This window comes from Ctenopharyngodon idella, chromosome 12, assembly GCF_019924925.1.
Source record: "Ctenopharyngodon idella isolate HZGC_01 chromosome 12, HZGC01, whole genome shotgun sequence".
NCBI lineage: Eukaryota > Metazoa > Chordata > Actinopteri > Cypriniformes > Xenocyprididae > Ctenopharyngodon > Ctenopharyngodon idella.
Window position 1 is genome coordinate 20454173 of NC_067231.1, and position 20629 is coordinate 20474801.

Below are 20629 nucleotides of genomic sequence, written 5' to 3' on the forward strand. Positions count from 1 at the left end.
GCAAATTCACGCCTGTACAGTAGAGGGCGCAGTTCAATCAAACAAGCCTTTCAGCTGTGCTGCCATTCTGGAATATAGAAGAATAGGACTCACATTTAGTCTAGAACACACAACGCCTCTGGACTCCCGATTTCTCTCAACAAGGTTACAGGAGAGGCATCAGTCAATAAATGGGAAAACAAAGTAACTTACATTACTTATTTGAAAAAGTAACTCAGATATTTGGTAATGCGTTACTTTACTAGCTACTTGAAAAAAGTAATCTGATTACGTAACTTGCGTTACTTGTAATGCGTCTTCCCCAACACTGGTAATGTCACAGTGACTTGGTTAAATGTTGGTTAATAAACTGTCGTCAAATTAATCTAATTCTGAATAGTCAAAACACAGGACCAGCATGCATCTGAACTGCCTCAACAACAGCCACGAAGCCAAGACATACCTATGCAGAAAGAATCTGTGGAGAGGACAGAGGGACATTACACACATGAGCATGTGATTAGTAAACTGTGCATTAGCAATTACATGTGCTTCAGTTGCATCTACAGACCAAACGCAGCCCTTGAGCTCATAAGAGCGCCATTCAAGCATTTCAAGTCCAAGACTTGTGAATTTCTCAAACAGGGCTGCCAAAAGCTCAGCTTTACAAGCTAAAAAAAAAAATCAATTCTCACATTCAAGACATTTCAGCAGGCCTGAATCAGAAGAGGGAGGTGGATTTGTATCTACGGAACGATACTGAAACTGAGAATGAGACGAAGAGGTCGGGCAACGGGGGTGGAGAGGCCTTACCTTTGTTATGGGGGAGGAAGTGATGTCTGAAGGGGGAGGTAGGGCGCGTGTCGCTGTTGCGCAAAGAGGAGCAGAGCTTCAGCATTCCTGCCAGCCGCTCAGGAAGGTGGAACAGAGGAGTAGAACGAAGGAAAAAAGAGGACGGAAGGAGCACACATGAGCAGAAGAGGAAGGAAAAAAGCTCAGGAGGAAACGGAAAGCAAGAAAAGGCCATGCGAGGCCACAAGGAGATCTCGCTCATCCATACACTCTGCTGGAATCCTATGGAGGGAGGATTTGGATCATTTCATTTGACTCACCTGGTCTGTGGAAGTGCTGGGGCGACTTGGATAGAGGGGGTATGTAGTTATGGCGGTGATAGACCGGAGAGCCGATGGAGCCCTGACTGGTGGATCTCTGAATAATGCGCTCCCTCATGTCATAGCAACCCTACCGTGCATACACACACAACAGAACAGGTTCAAAATATCATACACATTCACATTACTAAATGTTTTAAGACATGGTTTAATGACATGTACTATAGGCTCTACTGTAATGAAATAGCCTCTAACCTCAGCAGACGGGGTGGGAGACAGTGTCCTTGGAGACTGAAACATAACAGGAATAAGAGCTCTATGTAAGGATGAATCAGAATTTGCACTAAAAGTTGGAGAGGAGACTGTATGCTAGATAGAGCAGGTCAGAAAAGCAAAAAATTGGATTAGGAACAGGAAGTTAAATCATGCCACTGTGATTAGGCTTTTTACGGTCAGAGTGGCTTTGGATATTAGGTAAGTTGTTAGATGAGTGAATATCACAAAAGTGTCAAGAAATGTTCACCTCAAAGCCAGATGTTTTGGATGAAGTCTCCTGTGCCCACCAAGGCTGCATTTATTTGATCAAAAATACAGTAAAACAGCAATATTGTGAATTATTATTAGAATTTAAAGAACAGTTTTCCTGTGACGGCATTTTTAGCAGTCATTACTCCAGTCTTCAATCAGTGTCAAATGATCCTTCAGAAATCATTTTTAATATACTGATTTGGTGCTCAAGAAACATTTCTTTTTATTATCAATGTTGAAAACCGTTGTGCTGCTTAATACTTCTTTTTTTTTTTTTTCAGGATTCTTTGATGAATAGAAAGTTAAAAAGTCTTTACTGTCACTTTTGATCAATTTAATGCATCCTTGTTGAATAAAAGTAATATTGATTTTTTCCAGAAAAAATCTTACTGAGCCAAGACTTTTGAACACACACACACACACACACACACACACGACTCTCTATAGCCGTAATGGCTTTTATACTGTATAATACTGTTTTATACTGTATATTATAAAACGGTTAGTTCCTGTCCTTGATTCTGATTGGTCAATAGCTGTGTTTTATTAACGATAAAACACGGCTATGACCGCTTCACCCAACGGTTCTGTGTATCACTACACAACACCCTTAGCAACCACTCTTAGCAACGTAAACTGTTTGTTCTCAATTGATATTGTTCACTGAAGCTTACTGTATTATGTAGAAGAGTATTGTGAGAAAGAGATCGATTGAGCGAGATTATTATTACCTGCATTCAGATTTAGCATTTTCCTTCAGGTCAGTCCTATGTTCATAATAAAAAATCTGTTTAAATGTCCGATGTTTCATCTTGTCCTTTAAACATTTAAGGGGTTTTTACGTGACTAACAGCGCTAGTCAAATGCTGCGTTCGCCACCTCGTATTTACCGGACTCTTGAGATAACACATAACGTTGTATTTGGAGCTGTTCATGTCCTCGGACTGGGAATTATGTGTTTCTATGGCACCACTATCAACGCCTAAATGAATCTTTAGTGGTCAGGTGGTACAGCGGCCACGTGGTACACCTGGGAGCTTTCTGAAAACTCCCAGCTTACAAGCTGTAATTACGAGGACGTGAACACTTTTTACAAGCTAGAATCTCGTAGTTACAGGAATTACGAGGTGGCGTGAACGCACCTAAAGCATTTGTCTGTTGAGTCTTGTTCCGTTTTCAAAACAATTCAGTCTTTTCAATATAAAAGTCTTCGCTACTGACTGACACACTCATAAAGACAGTCTTTGCTGCCATCTAATGGCGTGAAAATGTAACTTTTGTTGCTGTTCACGGTCAGGGACTATTTTTCCGGCGGAAGGAAGGCTTTTAGAAAAAGTTTACTTCATGAAAGTTGCATTGATACATCTTTCTGGTTTTAACGTTTGTATTGTGTGGTAACCGTTTTATAAAAGCAATAAGGTACTCAAGGCTAGTGCTGTATCGTGAATAAGTCACGGCTGAAGGGCGTCGTTAGGCACGACGCAAAGCTGTATTCACGATACAGCACAGCCTCTCATACCTTTTTGCTTACTTGTAGTAAGGGACACATGTAGTACCCATGTCATTTTATACATTTGTGTCCTCATAAACTATATCTAGGGTCAATTCAGGGTGATTGGGACACATTTTGCCATTAAGCAGACTTGGAAAAAGTGTCCCAATCAACCTGAATTCACCCAACAAGAACACACACTCACACACACACAATATATATATATATATATATATAATTTTATTTAAATAATATGTCATTTCTTAGTCCTCCCTTAGATTTGGGAAATTTCAAATTTCTTTGTGAGATTCACCCAGCTGTAGCAAGGGTAAAGACAAACAGACAAACAGGACAAACATTACAAACATGAGAACACACTCCAGCAGCACACTCTTGCTTCTTTGTAGCCATTAATTTTACAGAGTTCTTCCAGTGCTCAAGGGACAGCTGAAGTTCAGTGCCTTCTCCATCAAAAGCATATTTGGGAGAGAGAAAAATGCGGCCACAGCTGACAACCTGACTGTGTCAGGGTTCAGAGGGAGGTCACTGACAACTTACTGTTTCTGCTGACAGTGAGGAGGGGTCTTGTGGCAGGGTCTGGGAATGTGGACACAGAATTAAAATCACTATAAAGTATTATGTCATACGTCATGGAAAGAGTTGCTTTTTCTGTGACCCAACATGCATTGCATGATGTTTTAAATTAAATGAATGTAATGAAGGATTCGCACAGAAGCGCTTGCAGTGTTTGTTTTGAATGTTAGATGCTGTCTAATGTCATGACAAAGCCTTAATTGATACTTATCACAGATCAGAATGAGCCCGAATCTACATCATTGCCATGGCAGATTTAGAAGCTTCTTCAGTTTTTCACAGGGTTTTTGAGTACACACTTCAAGTGACTGTCACTAGCAAATTCTAGAGACTATGAAATACTTACTTAGAGAGCAGCTACTCAAATGAGACTGAGAGAACAGACAACGGCCAGTGAGATGAGCGAAACTAGGTGTGAGAGGCATTAGATGTTCATGCTTATTAAATTAGTTTAGGTTTTGTGAATCAATATGTTAGTTGTGTTCTTATTAGTTTGGGTTGGTAATCCACAAACTAATTGGTCATGTCAGCAGCCTTATTTCTATCCTGCTTACACTTACTGTGGCTCTACCTCTGGGAGGGCTGCCACCTGAGGCTCTGACAGGCTGTAGGGGAGGAAAGGGTTGAGTTTGGTTACTCTAAAAACTTGTCAGTGACTCAAGAAAACGTTATGCATTTAAGAAATATTCTTGGTCATTTTTAAGTTGTCGGTTACCTCTGATAATATTTTTATTGACACATTGTAAAAAAGAATGGTTGATTTAATTTAAAAAAGTAAGTTACCTGGTTGCCTTAAAATTTTGAGTTCATTGAAATTAAAAATTTGAGTTAATACAATGAAGGTGACTGGCTTAATCAACAGAAATGCAAAATATTATGTTATCTGAACCACATAAATTATCTAAGTTGATTTGACAAAATCAAAAATGTTGTGATAACAAATCATGAGAATAATTTTTTACAGTGCAGTAATATACTTACAATGAAAGGTTTACTAGCTAGTGGGTCACACTACAAAGAAAATAAACTACTATGCTTTTTCGAAAGTATAACTTGATGTGTTAGCATAAAACTAGCACGATATAACTGCTTGCTTCTTTTCTGTGCAGTTATAGCTGCTATACATGTCAAACTCATGTCATGAATGTAACCCCTCCGGTCATACTCGCCCCACTCCAAAAGAGGGACTCGAACCGGCATCTCCGACATGGGAGGTGGGCGTGCTAACAAGGACGCTTTAACGTCAGTCGCTAGTGCACCTCTTGAGATCAGGGGAGTGAGGTTTACTCACACTAGCTGGCCTCCATTGCACTCACCCCCCTAAACCTCATTCCCATCAGGGTCACGGCACCAATGTAACCCCTCCAGATCTGCTCGTCCCACTCCGTGCAGGATTCAAACCAGCGTTTCCAGTACGGGAGGCAGGCACGCTAACAAGGAGGCTAAAGATTGTAGCCTCTAGCGATCAGGGCAGTGAGGTTTCCCTGCACAGCTCTCACTAGCTGGCCTCCATTACATAAAAAGCTAAATTGGTATGTGGGTCTAGTTTTCCAGTGAAAATATCTAAACATCCTTCAAACAAGATAAATTAAGTAGCCTTGGAGAAGCAAAATTCATTTTTATACTCATTTTGCAATTTAAGAAGAATAAAATATAAACTATAAAATATAAACACTATCATTCAAACATGTGGGTCTGTCCATAACCATAATTTCCTGCACCTAAAGAAGTAGTCCCACCTCAGAAGGATGATTTAGACAACTTCAAACTTTAAAGCTCAAAAAACAAACATTTTTGATTCAAGTAAGAGCTGACCCACTTGCTTGATAGGCTTCCATTGTAAATATTTTACTGAAAATGCTTTTTCTGTTTGTTTATACACAAACAAAAATCAAAAACAAGTCTAAATTACTGTATGTGGGAATCAACTGCAGATGCAGGTGGAAAAAAAAACAGGAATATTCCTTTAACATGCATCTTCATCACTGCAGACTGCCTGAGATCTGATTATGGTCACCAGGGGGCGCTGTGACACTGCTGTCTCTACACAGAGAATGCGCACAGGCGTTTTCAGGTACAGAAGAGCAATGTTTAATAGACAAAGGGAACCCAAGAGCAGTCACAGAGAATTAAAAAAAAAAAAACATCTCTCATACATTCTTTTCATGCATAGACATAGCTAACATGTTGACAGGAATACATGCAATGTACATGATCACATACAGAGAAATGAGCAAAAACACACACTTGCTCACATCTGCTTGCTCGCGTTTCGGCCTGAGAGCCTAAACCAATAGTGGCTTTTTTGGAACACTAATGGGATCATGGGGTCAGAGAGCTATTATAGTTACTGTGACAAAGTAGGGACCTGGGGATGGGATGGTATTATAACAAATATGGAGCATTGGCAGGGTTGGGACTGTTGTATAGGTGTAGTTTGGTAGCATCTGGGCCAGAAGGCTAAAGTGGCCAAAACCCAAGTGCAGGTTTGGTAAGGGAGACTAGACCAGTGGCTCTCAACCAGGGGGCCGGGGCTAGGCTGACTAGACCATATTGAAGAACAGGAATCCTAAATGTATAGAGAATGGCTGTTTACACACTTTTAGACAGGTACACTGTCTGATTTGAGGTAAAATGGCTTGAGTTTAATTTTTATGAAAGCCACACCTAGTCCAAAAAATATGAGAATAAATATATATAAACATAAATCAATGACATCATGTCTACTGTGCCATATAGTGGCTATATCTATAATTTTAGGTCATAATAGCACATCGTTTGTTATTCAGAAAGACACTAAAAGTTTACGATTCAGGTTACCTCTCCAGGGCTGTGCCTTCCTTGTCTTTCCAGGGTGGAGGAGGTGGAATGGAGAGACTCATAGGATATCATGTCTGGGCGCTCTATGTCATAAATGGCCTTGACTCTGGGAATGGCTGCTAGGTCCTTGTAATCAATAATCTCATTGTCTACTTTTGCCTGGAGGAAGGAGAGGATGAGGGACAGGGGAAGGGGACATATAGGTGGAGAAACACAGGGAGAAAAGGTGTTGATGAGGAAGAGGTCAGGGCACAGGTCAAAGGTCATCCAAAGCTCTCACAAAGGTCATCACACAGGGTACACACACTGTGGAAAGATGAACGCTGTTGCTGGAGGCATGCTTATGTGAAAAGCTAACCAACTTAACATTTGCTTAACAGACTTTCAGTGTTAATGTAAATTCGTTTACATGCAAAAATGATGCTACAGATGTCAAATACAAGGCAAAGGCAAAGAGTGGAGAGAAGTTGAAGGAAACTCCTGTGCTTTTCCTGCATGTCCAGGAGTTTTTTTTTTTTTTTTTTTACATTGACCCTGAAGTATACCAGCATCAGAATCCGTTGTGGATTGATTGGTAAGATCTGACAGACTCAGGATACGATTGAGGGCGCCGATGAGCGGGACTCACATAGATGGTGTGACCTGGAGATCCAGGTATGCTAGAGCCAGGTCTCGAACAGATACTCTCAGACGATGACCTTGTGGGCTGCGGGAGAATGAGATGTTGTATTAGCAATAAGCTGAAGATAACAGACACACATATTCCTAAACACACTCATAGATGCCAGTGGGAAGCTTAAAGGGGTAGCTCAGCTACAAATGAACATTTTGTCATCAGTTACTCACGCTCATGTCATTTCAAAACTGTATGACTTTCTTTTTTCCATGGAACACAAAAGGAGAAGTTCTGAAGAATGTTCACAATGCTCTTTTTCTACAATGGAAGTGAATGGGGACTGGGCTTTTAAACTCCAAAAGAGCACCATAAAAGCATTGTAAAGTAACTATACACTATATGAGCTATATTTCAAGTCTTCTGAAGCCATACAACAGCTTTGTGTGAGGAACATACTGAAATTTAAATAGTTCTTGTTGGTCATATTTCACTTTCATTGCATTGAAAAGTGCAGCTTGGACATTCCGCTAAATATCTCTGTTTCATACAGGATGTGAAACCTATGACTACATATATGTAATTTGAATGTTTAAGTTTTTGGATACTTAATTGCATGTTAATCACAATTAAATGAAAATGTATTATAGTTTAAATGTATATTAAACTTTATAGTTACTTTAAAGTGCTGTCACCCACCTAAGTAGCACATAAGTACATTATTATACATAATTTCATAACTTCTATTTTCTTTGAAATATGGTTAAAGTGTACTTCTGAATGTACTGACAAGCATTTACAGTAAACTAAAACATACTTCAATGTAATTTCTATTGTTATTTTCTATCTAAATTGTGTCATGTATTTAAATATATTTCTAATTACACAAATTATGACATTGCAATTTAGTACTGATTTAAAATGTTAAACTTTTAATTTCACATTATTACAAAGTGCACTTTTATAAGTGTGTGAAGAAACAAAATAAAGTATTCTCTTTATGTGGCCTTTAATTAATATTATACAGTACCTGCAAGTTTATATATACAGTTTTATAAAAATAATGAAAGTACACTACATGTGCACATTCAACAATTAAGTGCACTTCTTTTTCACAAGGAAAGTCATACAGGTTTCAAAGATATGATGAGAGTAAATGATGACAAAAATTTTATTTTCGGGTGAAGTAGGCACATTCTTGAGCTTTTATTAAGCAAACATTAGAAAACCACAGGATTTCCAGCACTTATATCGCCTCATACTCCAATGCAAGCCTTCCCAAGATGCATTCAGTTTCATATCATACAATCAGTGCAGCCAGTGCAGCCAATCCCTCAGATATGCCTCTTGGTCAAATGTCACCAAAAACACCTGAATTGGACGATCTTTAGGAACAGTTTTCCATACGAGAGGCCAGTTATGCTACACGGTGAGCTCATATCTGAGACCGTTCTGCATGAAGAGTCAAACAGCCGTCATTCCTGTAATGGTGAATGGAGCCCTGAAGGGCTTGAGCCACATGCCTGCAGCAGTGAAAAGCGCAATGATTCACACACAGGCTGTTATGGGGAAGTTGGCGAGGGCGGAAAGCCCTCTGCTGGTGGGTGACTGCAAATGCAAGAGCTGCAAAACACATTCAGGGGTTCCCCCACTCTGCTGCCAGAAGCAGAATACAGTACCTGCCTTTCTGATTGGTGCAGAGAGGTTACTGAGGGTGGGAGGGGCTGTGAAGGGAGGAAAAGGCATCGCAGGATATGACATCACACTCAACAAAACACTTGAATCATACACCTTAGCCAGCGGTCATCTAACTCAAGCACTACATCCATAGTCATCTACTCGCAGCCTTGCTTGCTATCCTATGCATGCGGGCAGATCCTAATTTCAGGTTTTGTGGGATATAAGGTTATTTTTGTAAAATTATAACATCTCCATGAGGATTATAACCTTAAAACTTGCAGGAGGAGAGAGCAAGCATATTCTTATTGTGAATGTGTGCAGGGTTCACTCTTGCTGAGGGGTGTACCAGTCAAAAATTTTGAATATTTTTTTTTTTTTTACTGTTTTTGAAAAAAGTCTCTTATACTCACCAAGGCTGCATTTATTTGATCAAAAATACAGTAAAAGGAGTAATATTGTGAAATAATATTAAGTAAACACAGCCTTTGTAAGCATGAGAGACTTCCTTCAAAAACATTAAAAAATCTTAATTATTCCAAACTTTTGACTGGTAGTGTACAGTAAGTTAACTAATATGAAGCTAATAAAAACACACAGCAGTTCAGTCTTGCTTCGGAGTAAAGCAGGACAGCTGTTGGACGAAGCTGTGTTAGCCGAAAGCATTGCAGTTTGGAGGGAGTGCAGAGCAGAAGACTGCAAACCTCACGAATGCCCAGGGGACGCTGGCCCATTCGAGAGCCACCTGGGCCCCGGCTCTGAATCTGAGACTGGGGATAAAAGATATCAAACGGACTGGGTTTTCCTTTAGGATGTTGCCAAGCTGCCTAAGGAGGAGAATCACAACAGAATGGACAAAATACTCACTGACAAACACACACATACACTCTCTTTTTGCGATTCAGATGTAACGCTTCAGCTAGAGCACCTGAGACTTAATTTTAACTTTGGAGTCACTGGGGGAAGTTTTGAAACATGCTTTGAAGAATGTGAGTATTTCAAACATCTCCCAGGGTTTCGTAGACTGTTGTTTCTGGGATGTAGATGTTGTTTCTGGGAACAATATGATGAGGGAGGAGCTCAGCAAAGTTTTCTCTTCCAGAGAGAGACAGGGCTGATTAAGTGACTGACTGGCTGACAGTAAGTGTTTAGATAGATTGATACTCACTCTGTACTTCTCTTCCACTCTACTGTTGTTCTTACAGTCTGGATGCCATACTGTAGAACCTTTGGGAGATAGAAATCAAGACATAATATGTGGGTGGGGTATACCAGAATTATATTACAACATGAATGTCCCCTATTACAAATTGAACATTCCAACAACACATTTTCTTAATTATTGCAGTGTTGACCTCATTCATGAAGCTCAACCAGTCAACCCTGTCAAAAAAAGTCACAAAAGATCAAATATTTTTCCTTAATTTATGGGAAATAATACTATTATCCGATCTAATTATGTGAAATATATATATGCATATATATATATATAGAATTATTTCTTATATAGTATTATTATATGTGTGTGTGTGTGTGTGTGTGTGTATTTGCTAAAACAACAAAATAAGCTGTATTTAGACGGTATTATGGTACCAGGTATGCAAAAAATTCAAACCCCATGAACAATAAACAGAAAATAAACGTAGCTCGACTTTCAACCCTGTTACCAAAGTTATCATAAGAAAAAATATCAAATAAATATTTTTTCCTTAATTTATGGGGAAAATAATTATATAAATAACTTATTTATTATGTTCTTTAATTTATGGAAAATACAAATTTATTAATAATGACTGTTTTATTTTATTTTATTTAATTTTTGTTAAATAAAAAAAAGCTGTATTTAGACAAAAAAAAAAAAAAAACCACGAACAATGAACTGAAAATACTTCGTTTGACTTTCAACCCTGTTACCAAAGTCATCATAACAATAAATACTCAAACAATTGTTTTCTTTAATTTACGAAAAATATAAATTTATCAATAACGACTATTTTATTTTATTTACTTTTTGATAAATTAACAAAACAAGCTGTATTTAGACAAAAAACATGAACAATGAACTGAAAATAAAACAACTTAGTCTGACTTTCAACCCTGTTACCAAAAATATAAATATATAACTACTATTTTAATTTAATTTAATTTAATTTGATACCAAATGTTTGATACATGTCCCAAATTATGTCAATAAACAATGAACAGACAATAAAACCCCTCATATAATATTTAGTTTCAAGGGTAATTTTGTAGACTTTTTCATGGAAGTTTCCAGCAAAGCTTCAATCCTCTGTACTAAATGTAGCATTGAATTTTGTGCTTACCCTGTAGGTACATCTCCTCTCCCTCCGTGAACATTTGATTGCACCTGCTGCATCGTGCACAGCTTGGATGGTAGTGCTTATCTCCTGCCTGTGAGGGGCGAAGGTCAACATTCAGAGGTCAATAGATTTCACAAGAAAAACATTCCAGGGAGACACAGCATTGGACAAAACAGACTAAAATACATGTTCCTTAACATCTGTGGCAAAGCAGAACAGTCTGCGGGGGACAAAACAGGTGTGCCGTCATTTCACTGCACTTCACTTACTCTAAAAGAAGGCGTGTGTGTGTGTTCTCAATGAATGAAGCTCTGTTAAGATCTGCAGAGTCACTGTCTGCAGCACACTATCTCGTATTACCTTACCCTGCCACAAAAAAATACCTTCCTGACCTCCGGATGCTTCCAGGTCAAGAGAACAAAAGCAGCATAAAGGCATTCACACATGCTTGCTTGACAGACACATTAATGTATAAATAGAGATTTTATTGTATAGTTTTAGACAGCTGTGTAATGTTGCATACAGGATTTGAACCTGCATCACCCTGCTCAACATTTCAGAAGCACGTGCTCTAACCACCGCAACACGGTCTGTCAGCCACAGCTATGAGCTGGAATGCTGATATCAGAGAGCTGGGAGGTTCACTAGGGAGCTGGAAGGGCTGAGAAACACCGCAGTCTGTCAGTCTTTTCACTTCTGGAAGGTCATTCTCAATCACAAACAGAAAAATCGAAAGTCATTGGGCATGATCACATGGAGCCCCTCTTTGACTAAGATTTAGGCATTTCAGATATACACTACTGTTCAAAATTTTGGGGTCAGTAAGATATTTCAAAGAAATTAATACTTTTATCCAGCAAGGATGCATTAAATTGATCACATTGCAGTAAAGACATTCATAATAAAACTAAATATTTCTTTTGCTGTTCTTTTAAATGTTCTATTCATTAAAGAATCTTAAATGAAAAAGTATCATGGTTTTCGCAAAAATATTAAGCAGCTGTTTTCAACATTGATAATAATAAGAAATGTTTCTTGAGCAGCTAATCGGCATATTAGAATGATTTCTGAAGGATCATGTGAGACTGAAGACTAATGACTGCTGAAACTTTTTTGGTCACAGGAATAAATTACTGTACATTTAAAAAATAAATTAAATTAAACAATATTTCACAAAAAAAAAAAAAAAAAATCTTACCAACTCCAAACTTTTGAATGGTATCTGTATCTACCAGTCATAGCTCAAGGTCCAGTACATTCCACATAATATACATATGATTGTGTGTGTGTGTGTGTGAGAGTGAGGTCATCACTCTAGGTTATGTAGCGCACAGCTGTAAGTCATCTGCAGTACTGTTTCATCATTCTGCTGCTTTCAGTTAACTCTGGGAATGCTGATGAGCCCTGCAGTTCTGACATCTCTCTCTCCTTCAAAACCTGCCTTTTTTTTTTTTGAGGCAACACTTTTTGTTTTAGACTTTGATTTCTTTATCTGTTAATTTTTCTCTCCTTCTTCATTGTTTTTACTCCTTAAAAGCATAGTTTATGCCCCCAAAAAATAAATAAATAAATGAAAAAAATCATTATTTACTGAACCTTGTGTTATTCAAAATCTTTCTTTGTTCTGTGGAACACAAAAGAGGAATATTCTGAACTCTCTTTTCCATATAATGAAAGTGAATGAGCAGTGCCACCATAATCATAACAGTGGTCCATACTTGTTCAGGTCTTGTCAATAGGTCTTGTCAGGTCTTTTGTCACTCACTGCTAATTTTCGCTCTGCAGAAGCTCAAAAATGAACTACAAAAATCACAGAGGCTACAAAATAAATGGCAATTGATGCCTTTTTTTTACAGTAAACGTCATTGATTCTTGCATTTCTCATGACCAAATGGTCAAAAATTAAATTTGGAGTGCAAATAGCATCCCTTGTTGGCAAATGCTATTTACACTAGCTCCGTCCACCAATGTCTCATTGGGCCACTCAAGTTTTAAAAAAAAAGATGCAAGGAATTCCACATCTTCTGTGGCGCAGCAGTAGCGAGTAATGCTTGTAGATCTGTCTTTTAACGCGATCGACGCGGGTTCGAATCCGCCTTTTGCCAAGCTCGCATTTATTTTCAATAAAAATGAAAATAATGTTCTAAAAGTGGAAATAAACTGCGAATGAGTGTTTAATAATATTAAAAGTGTTATTGGGTAGGGTTAGGGGAAGGTGTAGAGAGGGTTTTTATTCTCCCAATAAGGCAGCATCCATTTCATAATTTTAATAAATATAATCATTTACACTATGATATTATTGCATCCTGTTAAAGTACAAAAATACTGAGGTGCAAATACTACTATCTGCCAATAGCATATAATTACTATTTACTCTTATTGCAAAGAACTGATACTTTTACATGGTGTAAATAGAATCTATCGCTATTTTCACCTAGTGTAAATAGCATTTCGCTAAGAAAATGCTGCTATTGTCACTTAGTGTAAATAGCATCTACAGCTTTTTGCACTTGCTGTAAATAGCATCTATCACTAAGAAAATATGCTATTTTCACTTAGTGTAAATAGCATCTATCGCTATTGCAGTTAGTGTAAATAGCATCTATTGCTATTCATACTTAGTGTAAATAGCCACTGCCAATTAAATTACCATCTTTTGTCACACAAAGTTATTTATTGGCTTCGGACAAATTGGAATATAGCACTGGAGCACTTTTTAAAAACATTTTATGATGCATTTTGAAGCTTAACAATGTGTTGCCAGAACATCCTTCAAAACATCTCCCTCTTTGTTTCACTGAAAAAAGATAAATAAAAAAAGGTTTGGAAAGGCATGAGTGAAATTGTTAATTCCTCTTTGAAATTTAACTCTTTGAAATTCATATCATATGTTCACAGGAGCTATACTGCACCAAAAAAAAACCTAAAGCTTTGTTTATCTTGCTTCTCATACAGGCAAACAATTCACTTGTTTTGTTGTTCCTCTATCAGCTGGAGCTCTGCACGCTGAAGAGGGAGTCGCCCATTTGGCTCCTCTGCAGGGGAAACATCCCATGGTCCTCTGCTGTCTTGAACTATGAGGCAATGTAGCTGAAACGCATGATTTCACACAGATGTGACCCCTCGGCTCCTGGGCCTCCTCGCCATGGCAACAAGGCCATGCAACAGTTTTCCAGTAAACAAACCAGAATGACAACATGTTCAACCTCTCTGAGTAGCGCTCTGTCTGAGAGAGACGGCTGCCAGTCATTTCCTATTGCATCACGAGAAGCAAACACAGAAAACATAGAGCACCAAACTCTGGGGCCAAGAACAGTCCACGCCTCTGCTTCAGCCCAGATGGAGGGGTGTGGACTGAAGACAGAGCCAGAGAGAAACAGCAAGGGGAATAACAACTGGGGGATGCAAAGGGGAAACAAAAAATCTGGGAGAAAGAAAAGAAAGAAAGTGCTTGGATATATAACCATTATTTTGGATGCAGGTTGTTGATGTGCGACTGACTTTACTACTAGATTGTTTATCCACCTTAACCAGAAAGACTCAAAAGATATTTAGGTCTAAATGTAAGATTTATGTATTTGAATTGCATATAAAATTTCCCTCCATTTGGATTACACAGTTTTAACATTAAACTATTGTATTGATTATATCTCATACATTTTAACTGATTGAATATTGGTTGTTTCACAGCTAGCCATATTTTACCTGAAAAAATTGGTTTTCACAATGAACAGATTTATGCTGATTCTAAGCAATTTGAATAAATTCATTTTGAAAATATGATTATTTAAATAAAATCAAATAGGTGCACATAGTTAATGATAAACTATGCCATGATTTTAGTGCAGAAATCGGTTTCATTAATGCATAACTGAAAAACATACATCACATTAAGTTTGTTAGTTTATGTTAAAATTGTGTAATTCAAATGATTGGAAATTTTATATACAATTCAAATACATAAATCTTAAATTTAGGCCTAAACATTTTTTCAATGTGCATCAAAAGCACCATACTGAAATAAATAGCTTGAGGGGCCGTTCACACAGAACGCGTTTTTCTATTACACTGCACTTCTTTTCCCTTGTTTTTCAATGTAAACGCGCTAGACGAATGTCTTTAACTGTTGCGCTCACGTCTTTTGCAGCATCACGCACATGACATGGCATTCTAAAAATGCAGTGATCAAGTTAAAAATAGTTCAACTTTTCCGGACCTTGCACTTTTTTCATTCCACCAACCTGTGTCTCATGTTTTTAACAGCAAAAACGCATTCTGTGTGAACCGGCTCTAAGGTGATTTGCTGGTCTTAGTTGGTTTCCAAGTCTGTCTAAAATGGTGCTCAGATGGTCTAACTGTCTCCTAGTCTGGTCAAGCTGGTGTTCAGCTAGTTTAGCTAGTCATCCAGCTGGTCTTCTAGCACCGACATGAGCCCAAAACTGGTCTAAACTCATCAAACCAGACCAGCTTGCCCAAGCCAAGTGAGTAGACCAGGTTGATCACTGCATGGTCCAGCATGGAAATTTTTGCTGGTCTTTTCAGTAAGGTTGCTATCATGTGTAGTGTGTGTGTATGAATGCCATTAGGAGGTAATTTTCATCTGTAGTCAGTAACATGGGCCCAGTATTATGTTGCCTGACTCACAGTATGTATTGTTTTTTATATGTTCTCTCTCAGCTGAACTAAAACACTCCACTCTACAAACCTTCACACTGAGGAAAGAGTCAGACAAGTGAATCTGACAAGGTGCTGTTTGCTGAGATATTGGCCACTCTTACAGCAAACAGAAAAATGAAACTCTCTGCAAAAGACCCAACAGTCACAAAGCACAAAAAAGAGAGAGAACACATCCAAAAGAAAAAGAAAAACACAAATGAGATCTCTTTAACATAACAATTACTTTTCCTAGACAGCAATGAGATTAAATGGGGACCAAATGAAGACTTTTACTTGAGTTTCCCAAATAATTCACTTTCATGTGTCTCCATAGAGGTTCAGAAAAGATCATAAATTGTGCTCATTTAATACTTATGCTATCTTTCAAATGTTTGGGACCAGGTAAGATTTTTAAATGTTTTTGAAATAAGTGTCTTATGCTCTCCAAGAATGCATTTGTATGATCAAAAATACAGGGAAAACTTTAATATTATAAAATATTAATACAATTTAAAATAACTGTTTTCTATTAAAATATATTTTAATATGTAATTTATTCTTGTGATGGCAAAGCTGAATTTTCAGCATCATTACTCTAGTTTTCAATGTCACATGATCAATAATAATATCCTGATTTGGGTCTCAAGAAACATTTCTTATTACTATCAATGTTGAAATCAGTTGTGCTGGATTCTCTCAGGATTCTGTATTGGATATAAAATTCAAACGAAGGCTTTTATATGAAACAGAAAGGCATTTATTTGAAATCGGATTGTCTTTACTGTCCCTTTAGATCAAATTTTGATCAATGCATCCTTGCTAAATAAAAGTAAGAAATATTAACTTCTTCAATGCAAGTCTGCATTCAAAAGTCAGAACTCCACATAAAATTCTATTGAAACCAAATTATGTGAGCTATATGATGTCTATATTCATGTTATAACTATGTAGTCCTACTCTGTCATCTATTTTTATTTTCTGTTTAAAAAAAAAAAAAAAATAGAAAAAATATCTGTGACAAAGTTACTTAAGCACAACTGAGAACTCTATTAGGTCCTCAAAACCTCAAAAGAACAACCTCTGAGCAATTTCCCTCTGGGCATCTGGTACACTTTGGATGTGTGTGTACGTATGTGTGTGTGTGTGTGTGTGTGTGGTGAGATAACACAGGGCCAGCTGGTGCGGCAGACTTGTCATTTCTGGATAGTGTCATTAGACACTTATTGGTGAGGTTTAATGATAGTGAAACTTCATTGCAGTTAAATAACTTATCCACGGTTGACATATAGAAGCTGACAGCCCAGATTAATCTAGCTAACATAAGACTGTCTAACAAAATAGCATGTGTGAGTGTCTGTTCCCAAAATAAATGTTTAATAGTACACAGAAAACAAACTGCTAACTGCAAAGTCTTGATTCTAGTCATAACCAAAGCTAAAATAACAGAGTTCCCCAGCAATGTTTATAAGCACTATTCGTCCCTCATCAAATCTGAATGGCCTCCTTGGCACAAACGCGATGCCATCTGCAGACCAGCGGCATCTGTTGCTTTCAACATTACACTGAGATTCTACACATCTCTGCTTGGATTTATATAGATGGTGAGCTGGTTTTGATCTCCTGTGGTCACACATGCATAAGATTCCAGTGCACTTCCTTTCCACCATCTGTGGTTGCACAGATCCCCATAAATACAACTAGTCTACTTGAGTGTATAAGTGCAAACAGACTGTGTATGAGAACCAGTAACTAATAGACTGTTGACAGGTCAGTATAATCAAGATGACAAAGCCTGACTGTGATCACCTAAACAGCAAAGAAAAAGGCTCTGAAACATATACACTCTGTTGATAAACACCATTAACACGCTTATATTACATGTAGCTCCTAAAACTGACCAGAACACACATCTTGACATAAAAAAAGAGAAAATATATAACAATCTCCACTGAAACAGTTTAGAAAGTTTACCTCTGGCAGGCTGCTTGTGTGGCACCCCAGCCCTGCGACCTTGCAGTTAAAATCACTTTTGTCACTTACACCCTCTTGTACAAGGGTACTCCTATGTTCCCCTACAGTTCCTTACGTTTCCCCTCTGACTTTTCTTGAGAATTTTCCTAAATTTGCCCCCGGCCCAACCCTCTCTATCTCACTCCTCTCCCACCCTATCAGAGGGGCCTGGCCTCAAAGGGGCGGTCCCGTGTACAATAGCTGGGCGGGGCCTTGGAATCCACCCAACAGAGCTGTTTTGCTCTATTCCCAGTGGGTCCTTGTCAGTTCTAAAATGTTTGATGAATGGCCCAATGATGTAAGTGCAGCTATGTTCTTGATTGTTGAGATGTGTGTGTATTGACATGGGTCAGACTAACGAGTCCTCTCTTTAGGGGATCCAGATGTTTAGTGGGAACGGAAGTGTAAGATTCTGGAACACTGACACATACTGACATGACTATAAAACATTGAAGAGGAAAAAAATCCACAAGAGACCATCTGGTAAGGCACGAAAAATCACAATAGAGATCTCATTAATATCTCAAGTGTTTTTCAACTATGAAAAATCAACTATGATCTCAACCGTTTCAAACTGTGCTCAGATTTCCCAAGATTCCAAAGTCTACAAACAAGATTTCAATATGAACTCAAAAGTTTCTTATCAAATTCTTCCGAAGCCAAATTATCTGATCTAAACTATCCATATTCATTTTATCGCTCTATACTCTTACTGTATGTCAACAATTTGTTGTACCAAATTAATCATGGTTTCCACAAACATATTAAGCAGCACAACAGTTTTGAACATTCATAATAATAAGAAATGTCTCTTGAGCAGCAAATTGACCGTTCGCAAAGACTCGCCTCCTTTAGTTACTGTTGCTATGTCCGACAAGCCATGCCGATCTCTCGCCACACATCATGTTCTCACACAGTGAAAAATACATCGCGGAGCAAAGAGGACACAGACAACACGTCTACAGACAAGACAGAGCAGGTTACTTTTGATATGAAACAAAGTCTCAAATTTCAAATTTAAACAATAAATACCGTTTTGTGGCTCTTTAATGTGTCGTGACAGATCGCTGTAGCGCCTCAGATCAAGCGGCTCGTGAACCGGTCATCTCTTCCAACTAGTTCATTTATATCATCAAATAAACATGAATGAACCACATTTCAACCACAGAAAGACGTCAGTACACATCATTGTTCAAGTTCAAGTCCACCTACATTAATCTACTAACTCCCCTGACTGCTTTGTCTGGCAAAATGGCGGATTCGGCGTTATGATTAGTTAGATCGCCCGTCAATCAAACTCCCGAAGCATACTGGCCCTGCGTTCCATTCGGAAGGGCTCATCCCTATGCCCTAATCCCTTCAAAGGGTTTACCCTCCGGAGTGAGAGCTTCGAAGGGATGAAGGGTGTAGGGGTCAAAAAAACAATTTTTTTGGAACGCACTTCAGTGTCATCTTAACGAGACAATCAAGGAGGTGCCTTCATCTTTTTTCCCCTGGTTTACTCTTTGTATTAATGCACATTCATTTACTGTAGTAACATTATAAGCTACTGCCGGTCTTTTACTTTAAATATAATGTATATTGTGTCTATGTATTTGAAACATTTCAATGGACTGATAAAGGTAGCTGTAAAGTATTTCTGTTGAAGTACAATGTAATTTTGACCATAATAATGTACCAAATCTAACTTGTATAAATATTGCAGTAGTATAGAAAAATGCTATATATACATTTATAGGTAAAATTGAACTCCTAACCTCCTGTACCTATTCTGTGACGTCAATAAAAATTAATTTATATATATATATATATATATATATATATATATATATATATATACATAAATTTTTAGTCAATAGTTCTTGGTACTAAGTAAAGTCTAAATAGATATAGATTTATAATCAACATTTCTCCTGCTTTATACACATTATTATGAAATTGGATTGTCCATGATAACTTACAATTTGGCCATAAACATTTTAGAACACATTTATAATGCCTTATCACTTATAATGCTCAGTCAATATATGCATACTCGATACTCACCTCCAAAACTTTCCCTGTGATAAACTGACGGCAGGCCTCACACTGCACGCCAAAATGGATCTGGTAGTCTTTCTCGCAGTACGGAGAACCATCCCTTAAAAGAGAGAGGAAGAGAGAGAAGAGAGATTTATGCTTTTACTGTATTCTATTTCACCTCAATGAAACCAGGATAAGAGCAAAAATTGAATGCTATTAGAAAAGAGGACAGATAAGAGAGGGGGAATTATAGAGAGATAGAGGAAGGCACGAGATGGCGAGAGATAAAAAATAATTAAGGCATAGCTCACTTGCTGATGTACTCCCCGCTCAGCACTTTCCCACAGGCCTTGCACTTGAAGCAGCCGAGGTGCCACTGGCTGTCCAAGGCCAGAAGAGCCTGGCCGTTCTTTATATCCCTGCCACATCCTGCACAGTCTGTAAGAGAACACACACAGATCCACCTTATCACACGGACATACTGAATAGCAGCCTGAAAATGACACTCACAGACTCCATGACAAGTTGATGAGAAAGATATGAAAGCTTGTTTCCGCCACTGAATAAAAACAAAAAAGGTAATTACGACTTTTTATCTCACAATTCTGACTTTTTTTTTTCGCAATCGCGAGTTTACATTTTGCAATTCTGACTTTTATTTTCCCTCAGAATTCTGTGATATAAAGTCACAGTTGCGTGTTAAAAAAGTCAGAATTGCGAGATATAAACTTATCTTTAACCAAGCAGATCTCGGCTCCCATAGCATTTTTTTTCCTACTGTGGTAGTAAATGGGGGGCGAGATCT

At 38.0% G+C, this 20629-nt stretch overlaps 1 protein-coding gene across 29 annotated transcripts in view; it reads right to left on the reverse strand.

The window, feature by feature from the left end:
- Window positions 1-20629, reverse strand: part of ablim1b (actin binding LIM protein 1b) — an 89691-nt gene that overhangs the window by 7058 nt on the left and 62004 nt on the right. For 6 of the 29 annotated variants that reach the window (XM_051913569.1, XM_051913576.1, XM_051913570.1 and 3 more), the window contains exons 5-16: window positions 20136-20262; window positions 19849-19942; window positions 11140-11227; window positions 9984-10042; window positions 9520-9642; window positions 8818-8862; window positions 7154-7231; window positions 6526-6684; window positions 4266-4310; window positions 3670-3708; window positions 1347-1382; window positions 1092-1221 (exon numbers count right to left, since the gene is read on the reverse strand). In XM_051913569.1, the coding sequence (XP_051769529.1) occupies window positions 1092-1221; window positions 1347-1382; window positions 3670-3708; window positions 4266-4310; window positions 6526-6684; window positions 7154-7231; window positions 8818-8862; window positions 9520-9642; window positions 9984-10042; window positions 11140-11227; window positions 19849-19942; window positions 20136-20262 (1023 nt within the window). Of the gene's footprint in view, window positions 1-442; window positions 458-480; window positions 696-792; window positions 880-1091; window positions 1222-1346; window positions 1383-3669; window positions 3709-4265; window positions 4311-6525; window positions 6685-7153; window positions 7232-8817; window positions 8863-9519; window positions 9643-9983; window positions 10043-11139; window positions 11228-17763; window positions 17925-18834; window positions 18918-19848; window positions 19943-20135; window positions 20263-20629 lie in introns of those variants that run through there. The other 23 variants (XM_051913583.1, XM_051913577.1, XM_051913585.1 and 20 more) reach the window with 14 other exon arrangements.